At 31.4% G+C, this 27,331-nt stretch overlaps 1 protein-coding gene across 5 annotated transcripts in view; it reads left to right on the top strand.

Moving 5' to 3' along the window:
• The window catches only part of ATRNL1 (attractin like 1), a 530,678-nt gene that overhangs the window by 185,038 nt on the left and 318,309 nt on the right, over positions 1-27,331 (top strand). For all 5 annotated transcript variants that reach the window (XM_087964472.1, XM_087964473.1, XM_087964474.1 and 2 more), the window contains exons 21-24: positions 486-538; positions 17,333-17,427; positions 18,502-18,580; positions 20,715-20,872. In XM_087964472.1, the coding sequence (XP_087820598.1) occupies positions 486-538; positions 17,333-17,427; positions 18,502-18,580; positions 20,715-20,872 (385 nt within the window). The remainder of the gene's footprint in view (positions 1-485; positions 539-17,332; positions 17,428-18,501; positions 18,581-20,714; positions 20,873-27,331) is intronic.

Raw genomic sequence — 27,331 nt, 5'->3', positions numbered from 1 at the left:
TTAGATCTGAATACATTCTATTGTCTTTTAATAAACATAATTAATTTAATTAACAAAGATGCAATATAATAAATGATAGAGGAACACAGACGGTAGCGATTAACACTTTTTGTTCCATGTAGTTCCACTAGCTTTTTCTAGCTTGCTAAGAATAAAACTACAAACCAAATGGAAACTAACATCAAACAAGCATAAGTTACCCAAACATCAACAAAAGGCCATTGTATTCCATATCCTCTATACATGCTGCAGATTATTGGAGGATTAAAATGGGTTGATGAGAGAATTAAATATTCTAATTTAAAGATATTGTTATAAAGGCATAGAAATACATTATTGGATATGCTGACAAAAATAGTTTCAGTTATGTTTGTTTTCTTCTTGTTTCACTGGCTGTATGAATGTTATATTTAAAATATTCAATATGCTGTATTGTTTATAATGATCAGATGTTTAGCCTTTGTTTTGTCTTTTTTTCCTGGCAGTTGTGACTCTGAAAATAGATATCTTGGTAATCCACTCAGGGGAACATGTTACTGTAAGTATTTGTATATTTCATTTTCCTCTGTTCTTCCTTTGAAATAACATACACACTAAAATATATTTTAGACCACTATTGATAGGTTATTATTAGCTGATATTAATTATTAACTAGAAACTATTGATCAGTGGTACGTTTATGGCATATATATTTTCTTTCTTTCTTCTGTTACTTTTTCTTCCTTCCTTCTGTTCAATCATTCCCAGAGAAGTTCCTACAGTTTTCTTCGCAAAGTTTTTCAGAACTGTTTTGCCGTTGACTTCCCTCCTAGGGTAAAAGAAACACCCACCTGTGCCTAAGGCAGGCTTAAAACTCATGGTTTCTACATTTTTATATTGATCCCTTAGCAACAATAACACACTGTCCCTGAATATAGGGTATATATTAAATAGTAACCTTGACATTTGTTGAACTCCTTGGCAAAGAGATACATGCATGGAAAAAACAAAATACTTATCATTATTATTTATTTCAAGATAAATTATTAAAATTTAATGTGAAAACATGTATCATTGCTCTGAAAGATAAATCACTCTACTTTCTACTAGGAGGATGGTAACTTGCTTCTGGATACTGAAAGAATGGTTGCTGCGCTTTAAAATGTAATTATAGACAATTATAATATGATATGCCAATCATTTTAATTACATTCAAGATTCAATACAAGAGTCAAATAATTAAAAAAGAACATGTAATGAATTTATAGTATCTGGAGTTAAATAAATCTGGTAATAAATTTATAACAAAACATGTATAGACTATTTCAAAAATGTTTATGAGATTTAGTGGTAACAACAAAATATATCTGTAGACTTTCTTGTTATCAACCCTTTTTTTGAGCTCAGAAAAATAAATACAGCCAAATGTAAACAGTGAAGAAGATGTGACACTTGTGGGCACTGAACAACTTAAAGAAAAATCTTATTGTAATTCCCTAATAGTCCTGCTTCATAAATCTTCTTTGAGAAAAATTGTACCACACTTAGGTACCCTTCACTTTTAAATAGCTGAAGCCATTCATCTTCTATTAGTAATTTAGAAATTTGTGGGCTTAGTTTTATATCATCTTGTACTACTTACATTAATTGTAAATCTACACTATGAATAAATTTATTATTTTTTCCAAATTCATTTGCATTCTGTGTTGATGCTTCATTATCCAGATATTAAAAATCTTATCTTAAAAATTCAAGTAAGGGAAAGACCCATGGAAAGCAGCACAAATTATCTGGTTGCAGCAACAAAGACAAGTTACCATATATGTTGAATTTGTTACTTCATTTCACTTTATATTTTGGCCATAGTAAAAAGAGGATCCTAATTTTTGTTTTGTTTTGATGTAGGAGTTTACATTTTATAAGATAGCTAATCCTTAAGAATAAGTTTTGTAACGAAAGGGTTTTATATAGGTTCATAGGTGGGTAAGTAGATATAATACAGGTTGACAGCTATTGCATTAATGTATATTTTAGTTGTTATAAATTTACCACATTAGTGTATTATATACAATCAGTGCCCAGTTGTTGAACATGTGAGGATTGTTTTCAATCTATGCAGCATATTTGTTATTTCAATACTTTTTGTTAGTGGTGCTTAAACTTATTTTCCTGATCCCATTTTGTCATTTATATTTGAATGAAATGATTTCATCCAATATAATAGTAAAACAGAAAGAGACAGAAACACACAGAGAGACAGAGACAACGTGGGTACCTAAATAGAAAATGGGAGATTGTGAGTTCTAGTCATGAAAGCCAGTTTGGTTAATCTGTCTTTCATTCCCACAATGTGGGGGTCAGGCAACAAGCTGACCCATTTCTGTTGCAACCAATGGATCAATATTCCATTTATCGAAAGAAAGAAAGAAAGAAAGAAAGAAAGAAAGAAAGAAAGAAAGAAAGAAAGAAAGAAAGAAAGAAAGAAAAAAGAAAGAGAAGAAAGAAAGAAAGAAAGAAAGAAAGGAAAGAAAGGAAAGAAAGAAAGAAAGAAAGAAAGAAAGAAAGAAAGAAAGAAAGAAAGAAAGAAAGAAAGAAAGAAAGAAAGAAAAAGAGAAAGAAAGAAAGGAAAGAAAGAAAGAAAGAAAGAAAAGAAAGAAAGAAAGAAAGAAAGAAAGAAAGAAAGAAAGAAAGAAAGAAAGAAAGAAAAAAAGAAAGAAAAAGAGAAAGAAAGAAAGAAAGAAAGGAAAGAAAGAAAGAAAAAGAAAGAAAGAAAGAAAGAAAGAAAGAAAGAAAGAGAAAGAAAAGTGGACCTTGAACTGAACATACATTAATAGATGATACATACTATCATCTATTAAAGGAGTAGAAACAAAGAATTGAAAATTTCTATAGTAAGTGAAAGATAAATGCATTTTCTGGCACTAATTTTTATATGAAGATTGCTACATATATAACATTAAATGTATGTATCAAGATTTATAAGATAAAGAGCTTTCGTGAAACTTTTAAAATTATAGTTCTACATACATTTTCATGAAAGCAAATTGTGTTTTTCATTGAACAGTTTCTCTTCATTTATACATGGCTTGTTTCTGTATGCATTCCACTATTCATGTTCTCTGAAAAAGCTATCAGAATATGTTATGCCAGAGATACATCTTTGCCAGTAGTATTGACTTTGACAACAGAAATTTATAATCATATAAAGCAATTATAACTTTATGATGGCTCTTGGTTATGTAGCAGAGGGTGTTGGAATTTTGGTATCCTTTCCATCTGTTTCTTCTATCCTGTCTACTTGGAAATTCAAAACTTATTTTTACAAAATACATTTTTTTTCATTCAACTTTGAATTTTATAATATTACAAAAATTGTAAGCAATTGTGACTTATGGAAATATGTTTAGACAATTGATGAACCATCAACTTATATATATTTGTAATAAATACTTACACATTTAATAATTTTCAAAGTGCCATTTAGGCACTTGGAAATCCAAAAAATGTTTAAACCTTTGATAATGGCTTCATATTGGAATCTAGCATTTCAAAATGTATGGAGGTACAACACTCTAGCCATTCTATCATGGTGTATATTATATGAGATGGAAAATTGCCCTCAAGATTTCCCATATGAGTGAACATGTAAAACATCAAGAAAGCAAACACATAGAATTTGTTTTATTTTGTCCAGCTTTCTAACTATTCAACTTAAAAATATAGGTGGGAATGGAAAGACAGAAGCTGTTGGTTTTGGCTGAAACAGAAATATTTTGGATACATTTATTGTATTTTTTTCTTAAGTGCTTTAACAAATTTGATTTCATAGAACAAAGTATTTTGGATGGGGGCACAGGTTGAATGCAAATATTTTTACTACCGGTTCTGTGGGCACGGCCATGTGACTGGGTCAGTGTGGCTTCTTCTTTCTTTTTCTTTTTGCAGCACCCAGGTGCCTCTTTTTGGCTCCTGGGCCTCAGGAAACCTTCTGGGTGAAGCAATAAGATAGTGAGGGGGATTCCAGCACAGCTGAACATTGGAACAGCTGATCGTCAGGAGGGAAAAAAAAGAAATACTGGTTCTGTCATGCCCTTGTTGGAGTCCGATTCTGAGGGGGAGATTGAGTAGCTGACAGGGAGTGTGAGTGTGGATCCAGTGACTGTGGAAGAAATGGGAAAGGGCACAGTCTGGCTGGGCATTCCGAGGAAAGGGCCTTGATCCACTTCATGTGCTGCAGCTGGGAAGACTGTTTAAAAGGGCAAACTACGCATGGCAAAGTTGCTGAAAGCAAAGCGTGCATTATCTTTGTCGAGGCTTATCTGGGTTTTGGTGTCCTCCCAACTGTGGGTACTGTGTTATCTTTTGGAAGTTGCAATTTATCTTCCTGGCCTGTCATATTAATTACTTCAGCATGGTTTGTGTTGGTTTTTTTATTATATTTACTTTGGGTTCAAACTGCATTTCTTCCCTTTGTAGACTGTTTTTGGAAGAGTTTGATTTCCAGCCAAGGATAACTGGACATTGGGGGCCAAGTTGGAGGCATTAAAGGGACTTTATCTACTTTGGTGATTTTGTTATTTTTGTGCCACGCCCCAGGTCATCACAAGTTTGGCTGAACCGGTAGCTGTTTTTTTTACTACCGGTTCAGCCAAATGGTAACAATTTTTTACTACTGGTTTACCTGAACTGGGCCGAACCAGTAGAACACCACCACTGAATTGGGGAATGAATGAAGGAATTTGATTAATATTGATATCTGGATTTGGTTTATAAGTCTGGAAATTGAAGCTGCAAAATCCTGAATGATTTTCCTTCTCAGTGAAGAACTAATACTGTTCTTAATATCAGCTAGAAAGATTAGATAAAAGGTTTCAGTGGTAGAATAAATGGAATAGCAAATTTTAATATGATTAGTTATTTTACAATAAAGAAAATTACGGGGACCACCTTTAGAAAATTCTCTTATCTGCCATATTTAGCGCTGCTTAATTTTTACAAAAGAATACAAAATCTGTGCAAACTAAGCATGTATAGATAATAATACTTAAATACAAATTCAAATAGTCTTCAATTTAGATAATTAATTAAAATATAATTTAATTTTCATAAATAATGTAAATGGATTGTTACTTCAATATTACTACATTTCTGAAAATCTATATGAGTGGTTTTTAAACTCTAAATTGTGTCAGCTCGAGTTTTCAAGACACTTGTGAGTAGGTTACATTTAGGAAAAAAAGATTTCACAAATAGTAGGAGCACTGTCATGAGCCAGGAGGCTATAAAATGCAGAACATGTATATTGACTTCATTCTAGCTTTGCTGCTAAAATCTAATGTGGCATTAACTATAATGAAATTAGTTTATTCTTAGGGGACACATAAATTGATCAATAGCTTGAAAATTGTAAACTGGAAATTAAATTTTCTTTGGCAATGTAATAACATGATCAGCTTTATCACAGATGACTACAGTAAGTGTCTTAAAAAAATAAATTTCAAAACAAATTATGTATTACAAATTATTTAGCATATTTTCACTATAATTGTTACAATGTCATTTTGAATATAAGTAATGGAAATAAAGTGTATATCAAATTCAATTTAGTAGTTCTCTGGAAAAAAGGAAAGCAAGCCTAGTTTAAAAATGTTGCTGAAAAGCAAAATTTTGGTTCAGCATCCTTTGAGTTTTATGCTTACAGGATGATTTTGTATGTTAAATCCATTTTGTTTTAAGTCAACATGAATTCAGTGAGTAATAAAGTTATTTGGCACATGTTCATGCATATAGAATGGACACAATTTTGTAAGACGCACAAGCTGCAGATGCAATATTTTATCCCAATGTATTTTCTTCTATTTGTTTTATATGATGGATGTTGATGAATTCTAGATGGAAGCATCCAATTTATGGATTAGCTTTTCATATATTATCAGTCGAAATACATCTGGTTTTAGAATCTATGCTTTTGTATATTAATCACAGAAACAGATGATTTTGAAATGATGAATGCCAATTGGTTGGATTTGATGCCACCTTTATTGTTTTAATAAACTACACTTCAACTAAAAGATTTTATTGATAATCACTTTCAGAAAATTATATTATAATGTACAATTGATTACAGCTACAAATTTCTCTTGAGCATCACAGTCAGATGTTTTGGTTTTAGGATTATTAACAATGTTTGAAATTTGTCCCCTTGATTTATTGTTATTGGTTTGTTGGATGCATATGTGTGTTGGAGTTTGTGTTTTACAGCTCACATGTAGTCAACAATCAAAACAAAATCCTTTTTGATTTGTTTACAAAAGAGTAAGATAATCATAGCTTCTAGAAAAAATACAGGTAAAACATTTTTTCTGTAAAAAGACAGTTTTTTTCTGTGACGTTTTTTCTGTAACTTGGATACATGCTGTCAAATGACTGGCTGGTGATTTTCGAGCAATGTCTGTTATAATTCTCTATATATTTCTTTGTTTCCTTGAATGCCCAGATGTTGTTTATACAATTCTTGATAAATTATTGGCAATTTTAATTTTTAAAATTATTCCTGATGAAAAGTGCAATCTGATGTACACTCTATATGCACTATGCACTTTATATTCATTTTACATGCACTATTCATGAGAGTTTCTTTCTGCCCTGGTTGTCAGCCTTGGAAAATCTGAACTACTATATTCTGTCTCCCATTGCTCCCCACAAGTTTGGGTAATTGCTCAGCTTTGATACGATCATCATTTGATGGGAAGGGGGATATTTGTAGATCGAAGTAATGGTAGCAGAGAGAGTTTGGCCTAGGGGGTTAATTGATATTTTGGGGTGCACAGCTTCATTTTAGTAGACTCTGGTATCTATGTCCTGCAATAATAACAAATCTGTATTTAGGTTGCAGCCAGACATGGTTTATAATTTTCTTTCTTCTGAATCTATGCTTTGATTATTATTGTACTGGTATAGCAGTAATAATCCATATGCAAGTATGTAAAAGGCTGGAAAGGGATAGGGCAAATACTGTAAGAAGAGACTTAGATGCTCTACTATAGGAAGAGACTTTAGATGCTCTATCTTGCCAATTTTGATCCATGACCTTGGTGACAATAGTACATAAGCTGTATTTGACTGAATTTAAAATAAGCTTGTTCTAAAAGTGAGTCACTGTATTGTTGATTTAATATTTTGTGTTTGTGTGGAATGAATTTATATAAAAAGAGGATATTGAATTAAAAGTTTTCCACCATTCATGCTGGCTTAGCAGAACACAGAAGTAAAGAAGAATGAGTCCTTGTATCAGCAAAAAACCATGATGCTATATTTCTTTATTTCTGTTCGAAAGATTTGTATGTTTTGCTCAAGGCAGAAGATAAATTTGAAACTAGTGAATGTCTTTTAAATTTTCAGAACTCCAGGTAGGGGTAAGAGTACAGGTGGTCAGCTATTATTCTTTATGTTTGAGTGCTCCACATAATTTGCTATTTATTCATCTGCAGTTTTCATTTTAAGACAGACTTTCAAGTAAATCACTTAAACTAAAAACACCTGGTCTAGGGTTTGAGCTTTTCTATTACCTGACTTCTTTTTGTACTAGTACACTCAAGAATTGTGAAGAACTCAAATGTTTACACAACTTTTGTGTTATTTTTCTTTGTTGTAACTATTAATGTATTTTTAATTCTATTTTTATTTTTACTGGTGTTGGTCCCATTGACTAACAAAACATATTTTCTGCACCTATTTTGAACAGTATTTCATTAAATATTCCACGACAAGCATATTATACACTAGGCTTGTAATAGAATAACTGTATCCTTCTCCTTTCAAATCTGAACCTGCACATAATCAATGTCACAATAATATAATACATTTTTATAAGTTCAATTTTGAATTTAACTTCTACCTTTTACTAAAAAAAAAAAGGTCCTTGAGCACTAGATGGCAGTCTTACAATAGTTCAGTAGTTAAAACTCAATATCTTATGAGCATTGTTTTAAAATATAAATGGGAGCAATACTAGAATGAGTTAGAAGAAATTAGTTTTAATAAATGACATTGGAATTTCAGTTCAAGAACTAAAACAACACTAGGTTCTTAATGCAAGACAAGCAATACATACAGTCCAGGTGAATTGAGAGGCATGGCCTAGCAATCTGATTATCTGCTATTGCCTTTCCATAGCAAATTTCCTTCTGGGATCCCATTTGTTTAAACTAAGTACCTCCTATAATTGTAAAGCTGTCATGCTTGACTTAGAGTAATGAGTTCCAGCAATTATGTTTGACACTAATTGACTTTGCAGATTGAGGCTATTTTTATTACTGTTAAATGTAGTAGTAATGATCACCACAAACTGTCATTGTATTCTCAATGTTTGGTAATTTAAGAATAAAAGCTGCCTAGAAAAAACTCTTCCTAATATCTAAGGATAGTTAGTGGAACAAATTGCTTCCCAGATTAGAATATTATACATACTGTAGAAGAAACAGTAGTTTTCAGCAGATGGTTTAATGTTATTGGAAAATACATCCTGTTTGTAAATGTAAAACGTAGGATTGTGAAATAACTATAATGGCACATAACTGAATATTGTCGTACTGAAAAGGTACAGCATTTCCAGTTTTTAAAAACCTTTTCATGGATATTAAAACCTTAATCATGTGTGAATGTTTTTAGATTTGTTTTGTATTTGGTCTTTTAAGTTTTCAGAAAAAAGGTATAATATATAGCTTGCCTTTCTTATGATAGATGTTCCACAGCAATCTCTTTAGTGGGAATAAAGATGAAGAGTAATAGCAGTGGCAGGGACCATTATGCAAAGGAATGAAGCAGTCTCAAAGTTACCGCTTCTTTCAGGATAAGTGTCAAAATACAGTATTTGTATATTCCAAGAGAAAAATACACCATAAACTAGAAATAATAGAAACAAACATGTAAAGGATATCTCTGTATGTCCCACTTCTTGTCAAATATCTAGGAGGAAGCTGACTTAGCAAAATCCATTTGCTATCTTTATCCTAGTCATTATTTCTTTTTTTAGCTATCATTTTTCACATACTAAAAATATAAATCAGACTTTTCATCCAGATTTTTTTCACTTCCTTGCATCATTACTATATTTTGAACGTATATGCAGCAAATATCTATACTTTCAGGCATAATCCATTTTTTGAATAATATTCTGGAAAGGCCCCTGTTTGGAATCAAATTACATTAAAGAACGTTTATAAGGGTTTCTACAAATAAAAATTGTAGCTTAATTTTTTTTTAATCCAGTTATTTGGATTGTATCTGCTTGGGAAGGACTATTATACTGTATATATTGTTTTGGATTCTGATAGCAAAATATTAGCGATCTTTAAATTAAAAAACTGTTATTCTAGTTTCTTAAGATAACCTAATAACACTGAAGTTTAATACTTGCCCTTTCCAGAGAAATATATTGAGAAGGATCCATTTCTTTCATTTCAATTTAGAGAAAGGAAAAAAAATACTTTTATTTTAATGAAAGTGTATCAATTATTGTAGGTTTGTTTGCACTCAGTGGTGGGATTCATATAACTTAACAACCAGTTCTCTGCCCTAATGACCAGCTGGATAGGTGTGGCTGGATGGTCATGTGACTGTGTGGGCATGGCCAACTCAACATCACTCACGTTGAGTGGTGATTCATCTCAGCCAGCCTCTTGTGACTGTAGGGATGCTGCAGCAGTCGTTAGTGTGGAATACTGTCATAAGTAACTTTTTTCAGTCCCATTGTAACTTTGAATGGTCACTAAATGAACTGTTCTAAGTCAAGGATTACCTGTACAAAAATACAAAAAGCTTCTTTGCTTGCAAAAAGCTACCCTAAATACCAATCATTAGATTAGAAATGGGGGAATACACACTGACGTTCAATGACAGTCACAGCCATCATGGAAACCTAAACCATTCTTTCTGAATGCTTTCTTTTTCATCAGCAATACTTGCAAGCTGGAGTTACAAATCAGGAGGGTACCAGAGCACCTTGAGAAATTAAAATAGTTAAAATGCAATGATAACTATCAGCGGCCAACTCTTGCTCAAAAAGTGAAGCCCCTTTAGCAGAGAGGTCATTTAAGCTCTCCAGAAAGTGGGCGGGCATATTTGGGCTGCAAAATGCCGAGCTAAAGAGACAAATTAACAAATTATATAGGGGAACCAGGTTCAAGCCTCCCAAGCTTTTCAGAATCACAATAAAATTAGTACATGCCTATCTCCTTTTTTTAAATCTTACTATCAGTGAGCAATCATGTGCCTTAGCCACTCCAAAGCAATACAAAAGCACCAGAGGTGCTTTTTCAAGAGGCAATTGGACTTTCTGGAAACCAAGAACTGCATAGAAAGTTAACAAACAGTTCTAGTGAGTAGGTGCAAACCGGTTGAATCCTACCACTCTTTGTACTGCTGCAGAAAAAGATTTTTTACATTACCTGGAAATAGCATCAGATGCAAGGCCAGTGTTGAATTATGGTCTATTGTCTTCTAATTTTACTTTTAATGTTAATTGCTGTAACAGTTAATTACTATACATTTAATAAATTAATTCTTAATCGATGGAAGCAATTGGGAACAATCCACATATTTGAATTATGACTTCCATAGTTATTTCCCTTGAGTATCCTTGTTGATATACTAATATAAGAATTATTTGATCTTATATCTGTGATAAAACAGTTGTGAAATAAAAACAATGGAAAGAAAAAAAATTACCTTGAAAATTATATAATATTTTTTTTAAAAAAAATACTGAATTGGAAACTGAATACCAGAACTAATGATTGCATAGATTCTGTAATAATAGAATGAGAGTGAATTTATAACTGAATACAATTTTTTGGGGAAGGTAAATTACTGGAAGAATAAGAAGTTATTCTCTGAAAAAGTAATGTTGTTAGACTTACATTTGAACAATAACAATAAATATAGCTTTAAATAAAAAAAAAAATCCAAATTTAATCCAAAATTGATTAAAAAGCTACTTCAAAGAACACACATGAACATTGTGGTTACTCTGCAAGTGAGAAATTACTGTAAGATTGTAAATATCTTAATTAGTACTAGCCATAATTAGTACTGCACAGTTTGTGTATGTTATTTTGTTTCACTTAATGTTTGTTCACTCTGTCTGCTTTATGCCAAGAATAGATCTTATTGAACAATGAGAAAAAAACTGTAAATCTGTTATATGATTTAATCCCTTTACAACTGTCCTTTTGCATTCTTTAGACCAGGGGTCTCCAACTTTTAGACCAGGGGTCTCCAAGCTTTGCTGGCTGAGGAATTCTGGGAGTTGAAGTCCACAAGCCTTAAAGTTGCCAAGGTTGGAGACCCCTGCTTTAGACCATTCCAGTTATTAGGGAATGAGCTTTGCTACCTTCTTAGATTTTTAGTCAAACCTTTTCTATTTTCTTTTGCAATTTTAAAGTAATTAATAAAATAAGATCTTATTTTAATATTTTTCATATGGAAACATTTAAATTTCAAACATTTAAACATTTTAATTATTCCTTATGTGTTTGAACAGCAAGTTTTACATTGCAGCTGTGGTGCTAACTTGAAAATTGCCTTAGCGTATTTCACTCATTGTTGTATACTGTTCTCCCTCTGGTCCGCTTTTCCAGTGGAAACTTTATTGTATTCTGATTGGTTAAGACTCCCGACAGCCGAGTATAAAAGGGCTGTCACAAAGGTTATCAGTGGCTGTGGTCGTTAGCCAAGCAGCCTTCTTGTTATCTCTGTTAGCTGATTAAATGGTTAGCTTTTAAAATACAAGCCTCCCTTCCAGTCTGTGTGCACCGCTGTTCAAGGTACTGAACACTCATGTTATAGGAGTTTCTCCTTCTCCCTACAGTCCCATACATGCCCATTGGATCTGCTCCAGGGGAATCTAGGCCTCCGGACCTTTGGGATGTGCATGGGATTTACAGAGGAGGAGATGTTATTTTATCCACCACTTATGTAAATTCTGTTGGTTGAAGAACACAATTATATGCAACTAGACAGCGGAATAGCCTTTGGCAGGGTATTAACTTCATTGCAAAACCCCGTCTATATTATTTTTATAATAAATAAGAGATTTTAAAAGATTGGATAAGTAACTTACAAATATTACTAATAAATACCAGCAACTGAATAGGACTATGCAAGTCTAGTTAACTGGACTTGACTTCACAAGCTGTATATCATACTGTTGTTGTTGTTTTTTTGACAGGTTTTATTTTTGAAAACTGTCCAAAGTTGGAATAGTCATAGAGTAATAATGTGGCTGCTCTAGAAGGTTAGATTTGCTTTCAATTTGTTTCTGAGCATTAAGAGGCTGCAGCAAAGCATTTTAAAGGCTAAGTGTTAAGGCATATTTTATAAGTATTTTGACTAGAGCAATGTGGTTATTCCCTACAGTATACAGTCACAAAACTCCCATTAACCTTCCACAGAATCTTGTGTGCTCATCAGAAAAGGAATTGCTCCTTAAAAACTCAGCAAAGATATAGAAATTAAATAATTGCTTAGACAGTTACATTTTTGTTTAAATAGGTTTTGATATCTAACATACTAAACTGACTATATTATGTATGCAACATTTAAAAGCAGTAATTATTCAGTTCTTTGATACCTCTAATAATAATATTTTTTATAAACAAAAGAGCTTGAGACTGGTCTTGATCTATAATTTTTAAAGATTGCAAAATGTAATAAATGTATTTCAAGTGTGAAGTAATGTATTTGTTTATAAAAAGTGCAAAGGAAAAAAAAATATGGGGATAGTTGTCATGCCGAACATTTTTATAAATTAACATAAAGTAGTTTGGCTATATATAAATTGTCCAAATGAACTACTTTATTAAAAGTAGTAAAGTTTTATGTGCTACTGCAAATGATTATCTTAAATATTTATAAAATTGTTAAATAAAACAATTAAATTTCAGAATGAATAAATTAATCAAAATTTATCTCATAGATTAGTATGGCATAATAGATATCCAGCAGTTATTAATTATAATTAATTAATACTTTATGAATTAAATACTTTAATAAAGTTATAGGAGCAAAATATTTGAAGGAGAAGACATACTTGTATAATTTTACTCAATAATAAATCATCTCAGACTATTAGGAAGTAAATAAATTGAATTTAGGAACAATCTAAATATATATTTCTATCTGAAACATGCAGTGTGGTGTTCCAGCTTTCCATATTATGGATATTAACACAACAAATTGTAAAGATTACCATTTGTATAAGTTATCCACTGCCAGTCAGAAATGTAGCTGTAGCTGTAGCTTAGGCTGCCACATTTGTTTTATGGTTCATTTTTAGAAATAACAATTCCTTTGTGATTTCTTTGAAACATATTCTTTCATGAAAATGTGCTCAGTTTGACTTCTCCAGAACCAAAAATGACAGACATTTTGACATCCAGATTTTCCTCAGGTGTTTAGGAAACCAAAAGAAGAATGTTAGAAATAAGCAAAGTCTTTACTGTGACTTATTTGGTAAACATTTTGAATTCATTAGGAAAGCCCTAATCCAAAGGACAGAAGCAGCTCTTGCTCTGTTCCATTTACATGAGTCCCAAAATATATGCTGTATCTCACATGGTTTAAATAACATTATTTAGGTCTTACCAAATGATTTAGATGATTCCTGATTAAAATGTCATGACATCATGCTGATAATATGAACAGTAAGCTTTCTAGATAACCTTGTGCTGCAAAATCACTGCCAAATATGCACCTGTTCTTTTGGGTTTTCATCTACATTCCATCTTTTGGCATTTTTGACAAACACTGTGACTTTGGATTTTGTATTTATTCAAATACCAGCCCATTCTGTTCTGTATTTAACTATACAACTTGCTATCTTTCTAAACCCTATAGGAGAGCAAGAGATCTGTCTACTTGGATACTAATGAATAACATGGGGATATGACCATCTTAATTTTATCTGATTCAATTATTGAAGTAATTATTAGGGCAGGTGCCATCCATGCTGCATAACTACTTTTATATGTATTAAATTGGCAGTGCAAGGAATGGCGGTGAGACAAGCATTAAATGGTTAACATATTTATTTAAACAAGAACTGGTTACCTGCTATAGCCACAAGCTAATGAGTGTGGCTAGGTGACAGGCAACAGCTGATGCCATCTGACAGCTGCTTTTATACTCAGCTGTCAGACAGACAGCCAATAGGAAATGGTTCCAGCCCCCACTCAAAGTACGGACCGGAGTAAGAACTTCACCGGAACACAATAATATGTATCACTGTAGAAAATAGCCTTTTATGGTTACTCTTATCTTACTTTCATAAAATTTGATATGCAAATTTTAGAACAGATAAAGAAATTCCCTATTGATAATAGTAATGCTGAGCTGATCCTGAAAAATCTTTCTAGTTGTAAATAGCAGATTTAAAGTCCAGAAATCATACACATAAAGGTGATTTTGGGAAATTGCTTCCAAATAACATAATGTTAGAGTACAATGTATAGTAATAGCACATTGACTTATATACTGCTTCATAGTGCTCTACAGCACTCTTTAAGTTGTGTACAGAGTCAGCATATTTTCCCCAGCAATCTGGTCCTCATTTTACCTACCTTGGAAGGATGGAAGGCTGAGTCAACCTTGAGCTGCTGAGATTTGAACTCCTGGCAGTGAGCTGAATTAGCCTAAAATACCGCATTCTAACCACAGTACCTAAATGGTTTACAGTTGACTGATTTTGATTAAAGACAACTCATTCATCTTGTTCATTTTTTTCTAATTTTATCCAGAACTGAAGCGTGTTAATTATATTTTTGCATATAATTTATTGCTATGCCACAAATGTATATGTATCTATATTATTTATTATCTTTGATTTATTGTATAAAACTATGCATAGTTTTATTTAGCTTCAATATTTAATAATCTGAAATAAATATGTTACAGATGGTGCTAGGAAGATTATTTTTGACTGTTTGAACAAATGGCTAAAGTTTGTCCACATGTCAGATGTGCTTGCCTAGTTTATATTACAGAAGTGAAAGATGATTGGTACATAAATTTGTTTTATATTAAAACCTGATGGCTGTACATTTAGACAAAAAGAAAAAGAAATATTTACTCCAAGAGTGACTTTGTATATTGTATATTAAATAAAAGTTATCCCAGGAACTGACAATGGTAAGATATTACTAAAAATGTGTAGCAAAGAAGTAGCACATAGACATTATGCATTAATGGATCAATCTCCTGCTATTATTTTAATTATATTAGGTTTAAAAAAATATTGTATGGCTACTAGGTTTTTTTGTCAATATGCTCCTAAACTGAACAGCTACATTATGCTATTTTGCACTATGTATTAATACTAAAATTTAGTATATGGAACAGTGTGAGTCTGAAACCATGCTCTATTTCAAATGTTTCTGTTTTCTGTTATGATTCTACATCATAAGATAATACATCCATATCCTTTTTATGACCAGCTATACACTCTGTGCACAATAATTAGGCAAGTTGTATTTTGGAGGATTAATCTCATTATTGAACAGCTACAGTGCTCTCAGTCAATCCAAAATGTTAATATACCTCAAACCTGAACATTTAAGAAAGTAAAAGTGAGGTTTGGGCTTTCTTAGGAGAATATGTGTGCACAATTATTGGGAAATTATTAGTGTGCAGTATTATTATGCAACTAAATGAAAAGTGAAAATTTGTCCATCTCTTTTATTTACATCTGTCAAATGCCTCTGTTTGTTTAACTGATTTGCATCTCTTAAACAAACAATTAAAAATGTACAAATAAACATTTCTGACATTTCACAAAAAAAAGCCACCCTTCTTTTCAGTAACAGCCATAACATTCACAGAGTCTGTCAGTTTCTTGATCTGTTGACAATCAACTTTTTGTGCAGCAAATAACTACAGCCTCACAGACACTATTCAGAGAGTTGTACTGTTTTCCTTCATTGTAAATCTTCCGTTTAAGAAGGACTTACAAGTTCTCAATAGGGTGTAGGTCAGGTGAGGGAGGAAGCCATGTCCTTATTCTTTCATCTTTACTGGCTAGCTACATAATGGAGTACTTTGATGGATGCAATGAAGCATTGTCCTGCATAAAAATGGTCTTGAAAGATGCAGACTTTTTCCTGTACCCCTACTTTCCTATATTCATCATCATCTTTTAAGGGCCCCATAATCCCTTGTGAGGTGAAGTCTGGGCAACCGAATGGACCTGTGTGATTACTGGCTGGGTGCCCTTCTTGTCGCTAATGCGGAGTTATATTCAGCAGATATATTCTTATTGTGCCCAGAAAGAGAAACATCTGCCTTTACCTAGAATCAAATTCATAGCCTCCTGATTTTGAGACAAGAGCTCCACCACTACTTTCCTATATTGGTGAATAGACTACATTGTTAAAGTCTTGAAATGATGATAGATGATCCTACAGTGTTTTTCAAAAATAGAAAAAATAATAGTAAGGATGGATATATAGCCGAAAGCCAAAACAATTGTTAAGAATTATTGCTATCATAAGACAAAAAAACCTGGAAAGAGTGATAGTATAGTAGGAATAAATACTACAACAATATAGGGGGAAAAGTGATTTGGAACACAAGTGAGCATCTATATTTTACTGCCTAGAAATGTCTTATATCAAATGCATGAATTACATTATCAAGTACAGTGTATCTTTCAGAAGTTGATGCTGTGTGAGGATCTAAAAATACTCTCCTTTCCTCTTCAAATATTTCTCACTGCTAATCCTAGTATCATAAATAGTTAAATCGTTTCTCACTGTAAAAATCTTGTGCTGATAACTTCAAGGTCCTATTTTGAATACCCTGAAATGTATAAGAATTAATCACTGTTTCAAACAAACTGCGTCAACAAACATCTCCTAAATGGCCTCAGAAGTTTCATTGGAATTGGATAAACCTTCCATAGAATGGTAGGCTATAGAGAGGAAAGGAAATCATTTCTGTCCTCTACCATTTATTTGATTTAATATTTGAAATGACTAATTAAAATTATTGACAGATAATAAAGTAATGAAAATATGTGACAGTCAACATACTTGTTGAGCAAGATGGGTGGTTCAAAAATGTGAAATATAAATAAATATGTATACATTGCATTTTAACATTGTATGTTATTTTTCTTAATTCTTGTGGGTTAAGCACAAGAAAGCAGAAATGCACTAAAGAATGACAAAATTTGTAGATCAAGCTTACTATTTCTCTAGCTGAAATGTATACATTCTAAACAATATTGATATTTTCATGAATCTGAAACCTTCTGAATTCAATAAAAACTTATCTGTTCATTTTAATATTTTGTTCACAGATAGTTTACTGATTGACTACCAGTTTACCTTCAGTCTGTTACAAGAAGATGATCGTCATCACACCGCCATAAACTTCATTGCAAATCCTGAACAGGTAAGTTGATATAAATGAGAACCTGTGTTATAATTTTCTATTTTAGTTTTATATGTAACTCTTTCTAAACAAATCTCTTAGAAAAACAGAATGGAACCAAATAGAAATGTGATAGGTAACTTCAAGACAACCAGGAACTGGTGATGTAACTGTTAGCTTTGCAAAGCTTATTACTGAAGCTGAGGGGAAAAAATGGCTGTTCTTCTCATATCAATACTCTTGTTCTTACAATTCTCAAATAGTAAGCTAGTTTGTTATCCCTCATTTCATTTCTTCATTATTCAGTGTCACTAATTTGGTCTATGGAGCATATGGTTAGTATTAACTAATCAAACTGCTTCTGTGAGGTATAATAATCTTGCTCTGGAAGCAGTCACATAAACATATAAGGATAAATGATGTAGGTTATGAAAAAAGAACACATAAATCTGTAATATTGTTAAATTTTAGATTAAAAAAAACCTTTTGTAGACTTGATATTAGTGGCTGAGTCTTTATTTCTTAGACTTTTGTAGGATTAAGGAGTATTCTACTTTATTATTTTTGAAATTAAACTCATTTACTTAACAATACTTTAATACTACCTCCTGTTGAGGAAGCAAAAATCTGTTGTAATTATTGGACATCATTTCTTGAAGTTTAAGGATTTAGAGATGCAGTATTAAACACTTCTAAAAAAATTCAAACATAAGCTATACTTCTTCAAAGGTATACATAAAGCATATTTGAAGCAAATTAAGTATATAATTCATCTTACAAAATAACAAAATGACTGCATAATGCTAAAACATGAAAAAATATTACCTTTAATCCATTTCTTTTTTTAAAAAAAAATTCTCCTTTTTTTCTACTAATCTTTTGGATTTTGGAAAATTTTAGTTTTCTACTAGTAGCTGTATTTAATAGTTCTCTTTACCTAGAGATCCTTTCTGTTGATATCTATAGGAATGGGAAGGGTGCCTTGCATTTACTGAATCAAATCCAGGGTGTTTAGGGTTAATATCTATGTTTTATTACTTATGAACTATAAGCTCTTTATAATGTAATGTTTATGTTTTATTTTTAAATTTTTAGTCAAACAAAAATTTGGACATATCAATTAATGCATCAAATAACTTTAACCTGAATATCACATGGTCCATTGGCTCTACTGGTAAGAAAGACATTATGACTAGTTTCCCTTTTTAATATTATCACACGTAGTAATGTGCTCATTATATTTACATGATTGCTTTTTGTTTCTTATTAGTAAATGTTAATAAAATACATTCTTTTCCCATTCTCATTATGACATTATTAATGACATTACTTAAAATAGATAATTTGCAAATTAAATTAAGGTTCATTAACATGTTAACTTTCTTATTCAATTAAAATTACTTGAGTAACAAAACCTTGTATGCTCTTTAAAATTTTATAGTGGCAGTGTTATGAACAGAGTGATTTTAATTAAGATAAATTACTTCCTTGACTACAGCAGAGACTGAGTTTTTAATTTCTTTGTTTCAGTGTTGAAACTTGGAATTTAATTATAAACCTTAACATTGATATCAAACAAGAAAAATTTTCTGTGTATTCTCATAAAAGAATCTGCTTATTATCTGTTCCTTCTCCCGCACTCAAACTTTTGGATCCAGTTTTTTTCATTGGTTTTTCATTGGTTTTTAATAAAAAGCTTTGTTTAGAAAGTTTCCTTGTATTTGTTCTGTTGACTTCAGAAAATATATTCAAGCAGAGCATCCTTGATTGAATTTTAATGAATTATGCAGAATGAAAATGGAAGCTTTGCAATTATATATTTGCATGTATGTTTTCAATATTTGTAAATATATTTGAGGAAGAGCACAATATCTGGAAAGGAATCATGACTACACATATTCCATAGTGCCAATCTTCCCAGAATAAATTCCATGTCTATGTTATTTATAGGTCAGGTCTCAATCTTTTAAATGCTGGACTTTACAAGAATATCTGAGGTCTATGAAATGGTTAAATATCATTACAATCATGCTGTAATTAATGGCTGATATTCCATCAATCCCATGTATTGAATGGAGGTTGAATACACCTCTGTTATATTGAAGACATCTGTGTTGTGCTGGATATTCATAATGCCAATCAATTTTAGCAGAATCCAGTAAAATCAAAGCTGATAAAAATAATTCAAAAAAGGGCAAAGAGACTATTCTTCAGTAAGTTTACCAAAGTATACCTTTTCGATAAGCTCGTTACAATGCTTTTTTCCCCCTGATAAAAAACAATACAAAAATTTCATTTCTGCATAGTATTGGCATCGAATTATGATTTCTAAAGAACCAAGTTATGCCTGTAGTTTAAATATTTAGAATGTAGACATAAATATAAAACAATGTAGTGTTTGTTTTGCAAATATTAATACCCAAAAAGCATATGCTACTCTTATCTCAAATTTTAAAGAAAGATCCTTCGTAGAATATTACACTTAACTGCATTTAATATGAAACTAGGAATTTGATAAATATTGAATGTTTCCCAATCTCATATCTGGCTGACACCAAAGGATGGATAAGCCCTTCTACAAAAAACTTTCCTTCAGTAGGTCACTAATTGAAACCCATTTCTATTCAATCCCCTACATTGCCTTTCCTGTTACAGACAGACAGACAGACAGACAGACAGACAGTGTGTGTGTGTATGTATATATGTATCTATGTGTATATGTATGCATATATATATATATATATATATATATATATATATATATATATATATATATATATATTTTGTGTGTGTGTATGTACACACACACACACACACACACACATGCTGAATAATCTCATTTCTTGTAAATGAAAAAAGTTTATCTGGTTTGATATTATCTTTGTTAGCAATAGTTGAAAAACTACAGCAATATTTCACAGTCAAGACAATTCTATACTTGAATAACTTTGCAGTTTTAGTATAAATTACTATGTATAAATTACTTTTGGAAACTGTATTAACCATGAAGTTAAATGAAACAAAGTTGCTATAAATACAATTCTATTATGTATGGTTGAAACAAACTTTTAATAGGATGTATATATACATTCACATACTGACAGATATTTTTTATTTGTGTAATTGCTTCATTTTTATAATTTAGCTATGTTTCTCTATTATGCTCCATTAACACATTTAATATCAATCAAATTATACTTTTTGCATTTTTCTTTCACACATATATAATATGCACCCTTTGGATTATGTAACTTAACAATTGTTTAAATGGTAAAAACTATTTCATTGACTGTATATATTTTTAATAGCTGGAACAATATCTGGAGAAGAGATTTCTGTAGTTTCGAAGACTAATATCAAGGAATACAGGGACAGTTTTTCCTGTGAAAAATTCAATTTCAGAAGCAACCCAAATATCACTTTCTACGTATATGTCAGCAACTTTTCATGGCCAATCAAAATACAGGTTAGTATAAACAAGTTATAGTGTTTTTTCCAGACCATAAAATATGCACATCTGAATGCAGAATATGGAGTGATATCTTGGATTATGAATTATTGGACATATTCCTCTTACCGTGTGTGTGTGTATTACTATCCTTTTAAAAAAAGCATTCCCAGCTTTTCTGAAATTGTACCATTTATTTATTTATTTATTTTATATTGCTGCCTATTCGCCCATGGTGACACAAGCTGCTTACATCATGCAAAACTATATTTAAAAAAAAAACAATAAAAACTAACAAAGAGAATCAAGTAAATTAGTAAAGTACAATAGAACAAAATTTGGAAAAAATTAATATATATATATATATATATATTTATTTATTTTCAAATATAAAATAAAGATCTAGCTTTATTATTTTGTGAAGATGCAAATCTACAAGCTAGGATACTTTTGAGGACCACCGCCGATGAGCTATGTGATAACACAGTGATTTGATTCTATAGAAAAAAGAAAAAAAATGCAGAATTTGATAAGCATATATTAATTGCTTGACCTGTCACAAAAAGCCCTAGTTTATACCTTGCTTCTTAAAGGCATCTCTGAAAAGCACATAATATTTCAGGGTTTCTTTTAATATTAGATTGGTATCCTACCTTTTCTACAGGACATCAGGGTGGTATATGTAATCCTCTCTCATCCATTTTCCTTCATTTAAACAAGTTTTGAGATTAATTTATTAAGTATGAGTGGAAGGCTTAAAGTCACCCCTGAACTTCTTTGATTTAGAATAAAGTTGAACCTGAGTCTCTTCTGTCCTAGTCTATATATAATTTCAACTATTTCAGAAAAAAGAATACTATGGATTTCATCTATGGATGCATGGATCAATGTTTATTTATTTATGGTACTGTCATATATATACAACTTTTCATTCTATAAAGTTGCATTTATCTTCCAGTTTTAAAAGTACTGCTTCGTTTTATATAAATATTTCTCTAATATGCTATTCATAGATAAACTTTTCAATATGTCCATGTTTGCATATTTTGGTAAATAACTTAAGTATGTGAAGTTTTTGATTGAGAACTATTTTAACAGCCATAGTAATAGATTTCATTATTATATACACATAGTTTCTGTGAGAGAAAAAAAGTTTACTTAAACACAGCCCAGAAAATAAATTTGGGATAAATGGCTTTCATGGCTCTAATTTCATCTAAAATCATGCAATCAGAAACCTTCATTTCACAGTGGTAACCAAATTTTTGGAATACTCTGATGAACAAATAGGCAGCAATTTTCTTTATACCTTTCTTTATCACATAATTTTGGAGGGTTCTTTAACTTTCTGGACAAAGATTTTTAGAAGAGAGAGTATGGATAAAAAGCAGAATTTCAGAATGTTCCCGACAATTTATTTAAGAAATGAGCGGCCCTCTGCCACCTCCCAAAGCATATTCTTGTTCCTAGCTGATTCACATGTATTTGGCTTTTCTACTTCTGTCTGCGGAACAATATTGATTCTTGAATCAAGATGGCAAAATAATATCATTGAAAAAGTGTAAGAAACAGCAACATAAATTAATCAGTCTGAGAATCTTTAAAACATTTTTAATAGAAAAGCTTTCTTACTCTCTTCTGCAATTTACACTACATCAAGTATGGTTAACAGAATGATCTTAGCATTTTAATAATAATAATAATAATAATAATAATAATAATAATAATAATAATAATAATAATAATAATAATAATAATAATAATAATAATAATAATAACAACAACAACAACAACAACAACAACAACAACACTTAATAACACCCTTAAGAATAAATGCATACACAGCCAGAATTGAGAAGACAATAGTTAGCTTCTTCAAGAAGATCACACAGAATGACTACAAACAATAGCATGACAAAGTACCAACAATTTACAATGGAATATCTGAAAGAAATCCATTTGCCTGCAAGCAAGAATGGATGAGATCACAAATAGATAAAGGTCTGGATAATGGATGTACAACTACCTGGAGACATTAGAAATGAATGGAAAGATCTGGAAAAAGTAAAAATTATAAAGATTTGCAAGTATAAGTAGAACAGCTCTGGCAAAATAAGAAAAGATAGTACCAATCACAAAGAGAGTACCAACCAATAGACATCATGGGTACAATCTCAAAACAACTGGACTGCAACAATACATTTAAAACCATCAAACAATAACATCTGCCTATGCTAGGTTCTTGGGAAGCTTGATAGATGGTTGAAAATGCCAAATCCAGTCTAAACATCTGGTATGCAACCAACCATAATGTATTAAACTTTTATGCTGTCTGATTTTCAATGACTCTGAGCTGTTCACAACAATCAAATGCAGAAATTAAAATAAAATCAATAAAACATAAAAAGACAAAGACAAAAGATAACGAGTATAAAGAAGTGAGGGATCTCAATCTGATAAATGCTATCAGCTTATATGTTCTGATAAATTTAGGACGTTCATAGTTACATTTTTCTTCAAGGATATACAGTGTCAGTAGGTAGAATTATCTGATCATTCAATCTTATTTATGTTTTGAATGAATTAGATGTCATCTTTGTTTATGTTATGCTTTGCAAAGCTTTTGATTGAAAGGAATGTGTTGCAATGTACAGAAGTGTGTATAAAACATTTCTTTCAAAATTGTTCAAGCAACTCTTTTATTTGCAAAGCTTCCACAATTACATGTGCAGCCACTTTGCTAGAATGATATTGAAGTGAAGTTCCTGTGTATTGCATACATGCAGCCACAGCGGAGAACAATTTTTGCAGCAACTGTGCAAGAACAGGGTCTCAGGTATGCACACACAAGAGACTGTACATAAATCGTGTTTCTCACAGCAATTTAAATGATGTGAAACAATATTGATTTAATGCTCAATCTTTTAAAGGTTCTACACCCCATAACGATTTTGGTGGCAGTTTGTCAATGATAAAGACTACATTTTTAAAATATATTGATCATACACTAGAATGTTAAGGCAGGTTACTTTCATTTTCTAAAACTACTTTGAATATATTATTCTGATAACTGAAACATCTATTTTTCTTCAAAGAAATATCAAACATAGTTAGAAGAGCAACATTCTAAAGCAGGCACCATTAAACATGGGCTGGGGTGGGGGAAGCACTGTAATGAAAATTAAGATTAAATCTACTTTTTTTAAAAAGCAGCTGAAAAGTCATCAGATTGCCAATCAACATTCTTGATCAAAATCATTGAAGTACATTTTCAGGCAAGAAAGAAGCAATTAAATCTCATGACATTTGGAAATATCATGAGATTTCTGTCATTTTTTAAAAAAGTAATATTTATTTAGTTTACAATTGCATATATATCATCTGTGAGTAACATGTCTCACAGGAGTTACACAAAACTTTTGCACTGAGTCAACATGATTACTTTAGCTATTACTTGAGAACATACCATCGAAGTAGAGGATAATTTTAAATGAATCGAATTAAATTCAATACAATTCTAAATATAGGAGAATATATTTCAAATTATTGAAATGTAAAGTTGGAATTACTAATTTTTTACAAGCAAGAAAGACATCACATAATCTATAATATAATATATTCCCATCTGAAGCTTCCATCGAATGTATCATATTTTATAGTAATAGTTACAATGTAAACTCACAAGGGGCCTGGTGGTGCAGAGGTTATAATGCAGTATTGTAGGCTAACTCTGCCAATAGGCTGAAATTAGATTCTAGCAGGCTCATGGTTGACACAGACTTCCATCATTATTTGGTTGGTAAAATGATTGGACCCAGATTGTTGGGGGCAATATGCTGACATTGTAAACCACCCAGAGAGTGCTGTAAAGCACTATGGGATGGTGAATAAGTCTAAGTGCTACTACTACTGCTATTAATAGAGAGTCTGACTTTGCATCTCCACCCTTAAATTATATTGAACTAGATAACAAAAAAAAAATATTGTCACTTAACAAATGTTGGTATTTGCATTTGCAAATTTTGTTTTCTGGTTGATTGGTTTGTTGCTATGTTTAATATAGTGAAGTTACAAGATATTAGAATGCAGTAGAAACGTATATTGTGGACCTTTTGATTTTTTTTTAACCTTTTACTTTCCCGATTTTAATTCAGAAAAATAAAATTGCCTGTTAAGGACACATCTGTAACATATTTCACAATACAATATAAACTGCTAAAACTATCCTGAACTTTGAATAAAAAAATCATAAAAATACAACATTGTATATAAAACATCTTAGAATGCTATTGGACGATTCCCATAGTAAAATTAGGCACATTTATGAAATATAGGATCCAGGGTAATATATTATAGTACAAACATGCTAGAAATTATATCTTAATTCTAGTTTTCCTGATGATGATCCTTAAGGATAATTTTATAAAACTATTCATTTTTCAGCTTATTGAAAATACAGCCCTATTATTACAGACCTAGTGAAAGATTTGCTATGGTATTAGACTGAAAATAGTTATGAACAGCGCTTGATTTTTTTCTTGACCTTAACGAGTTATATATTAAGCAGTGTAGAAGTAGTTAATTTTTTGTCCATCAATGGAAATAGAATTTTCCCTCAGTTCTTACTTTTAGTATATCTATTAGGAAAGAGGGTAAAATACTACTTAAGGCACACTGTGCCTGGAATAACTTTCCTAAGCTGATTAAGCACTTTTTGTAAAATGATTACACTGATTTTTGTAACCTAATAAAAGTTCATTTATATTCGTAGGCATTCGCTTAAAGAAACTCTTACCCTTGTATGGAAAATGTATCTTTAGAATTGTGTTTGGCTTTTCCAGGGAGCTAGTGGGGAGGAATAAAAAATCAATTGAAGTAGTACTGCTTGCAAAGCAATCAATTTGCTTCTATTATGAGTTGAAGAGGTATCCTGAAGGTTTGAAGGAGATATCTGCTGTGTCTGCAGCTATTTTTTATGTAATATGGAGAACAAGTTGCATTTTCATTCTTTCTTTAACTTTTTGTGATGGTCCATATGAGTTTATTAGAGACTTCTTGTTTTCTAATAAGAAGAAATTTCTTGTAACCCTTTGAGTCATTCCTTGTGGCTACTGGACTAGTTCCTGCAGTTTTCTTATCAAGGATTTTTGGAAGTGGTTTACCAACTTTCTAGGACTGAGTGAAAGTGACCAGTCCTTGGTCACCCAGCTGGCTTTATGCCTAAGACAGGACTTGAACTCCTGTTCTCCATTAGAAGCATACTTAGTTGTTTGCATCAGCATAGCTTATCTCTTTGTTTTATGCTGCTTTACATATCTGCTGTAGTAGATAATTCAACTGTACTCCTGTATCTTTTTACTTGATTGTAAGTTATAATAAAAGTATAATAAGATCTATTTTGGGTTCTTTCTAACAGTCTATTGTAAATTCATGATTCTGTTTTTACTTGTGTATCATCAGTACCAGTTTTAACCGTTTTTAACTTTAAACATTTCAACATTATACTGTTTCTTTTGTTAGCTATTAAATCCTAAACTCATGGCAAAGATGTTTTCACAATTAAGAATTTGGATTTTTTATCAGGCTTTTTGATGCATTACATCAGTTTACTGCTTATTTCATATTACAGAAATAATAACATTCTTTGTGCCAGCAATTTTAATCAAATCTAAATAGTACTGTTGAGCTGATAATTCTTCTTCCCTCTAGGTTCTGTGCACAGGTGATAAAAATGGTGGCATTATAATTGGAGAGAAATAAGATGTTTGTGAACCTTATCAGGATATATATATACTGTAACAATGCCTTTTAATGCTTTCTTCTATATCTCTTTTAGCTGCCACTAGAGCAATAATAATTCTGCTATTGTTGGCTACCATTTTTTTCTAGAGACGAGATGGTATCTTGTTTCCCAAATGCTTTTAGGGTTATAGTTATTAGCACCAATAAGAATTCTATGATGTATCAGAAACCACACACACGCATCTGTGTTCCCAAAATAATGAACTTTAAAATTTTGTTGCAACTAAGCTGCTTAATATATTCTTATTGTACTTGCTTATAAATTAGACTCTTCACATCCACATTTTTCTCTGGTGTTCACATTGATTTTACTGAAGTGTTTACATATACTTTGCTTGAAGTAAGTTCCACTAAGCTTTATATGACATACTTTGAGTTAACTTTATAGGATAGAATTGTAAATTAGTTTTGGGAATAAATGGTTTTTTGCAGAGTTCATGCCTTGATCAGGAATTAAACTTATGAGCCACGCAAGAGGTATTTCTGATGTTGGAACTTGTCTTCTTATCCCATTTGCTATAAAGCCCAAACTTGGCATTGTGCAATTTCTATCTTTTTCCCCAAATTGAAACAATACTTTTGTGGGTACCTATTTATTCAGAGGAAGAACTGGAAAAAAATATCAAGATGAAGTCAAAGAGACCAATTGTGTAGTTCTTTACTCTAAAGGCTCTA

The sequence above is a fragment of the Notechis scutatus genome, chromosome 4, assembly GCF_049901735.1.
Source record: "Notechis scutatus isolate UNSWTSFEM ecotype Mainland chromosome 4, rNotScu1.2, whole genome shotgun sequence".
NCBI classification, from domain to species: domain Eukaryota; kingdom Metazoa; phylum Chordata; class Lepidosauria; order Squamata; family Elapidae; genus Notechis; species Notechis scutatus.
This window is presented reverse-complemented; position numbering and strand designations above follow the sequence as displayed.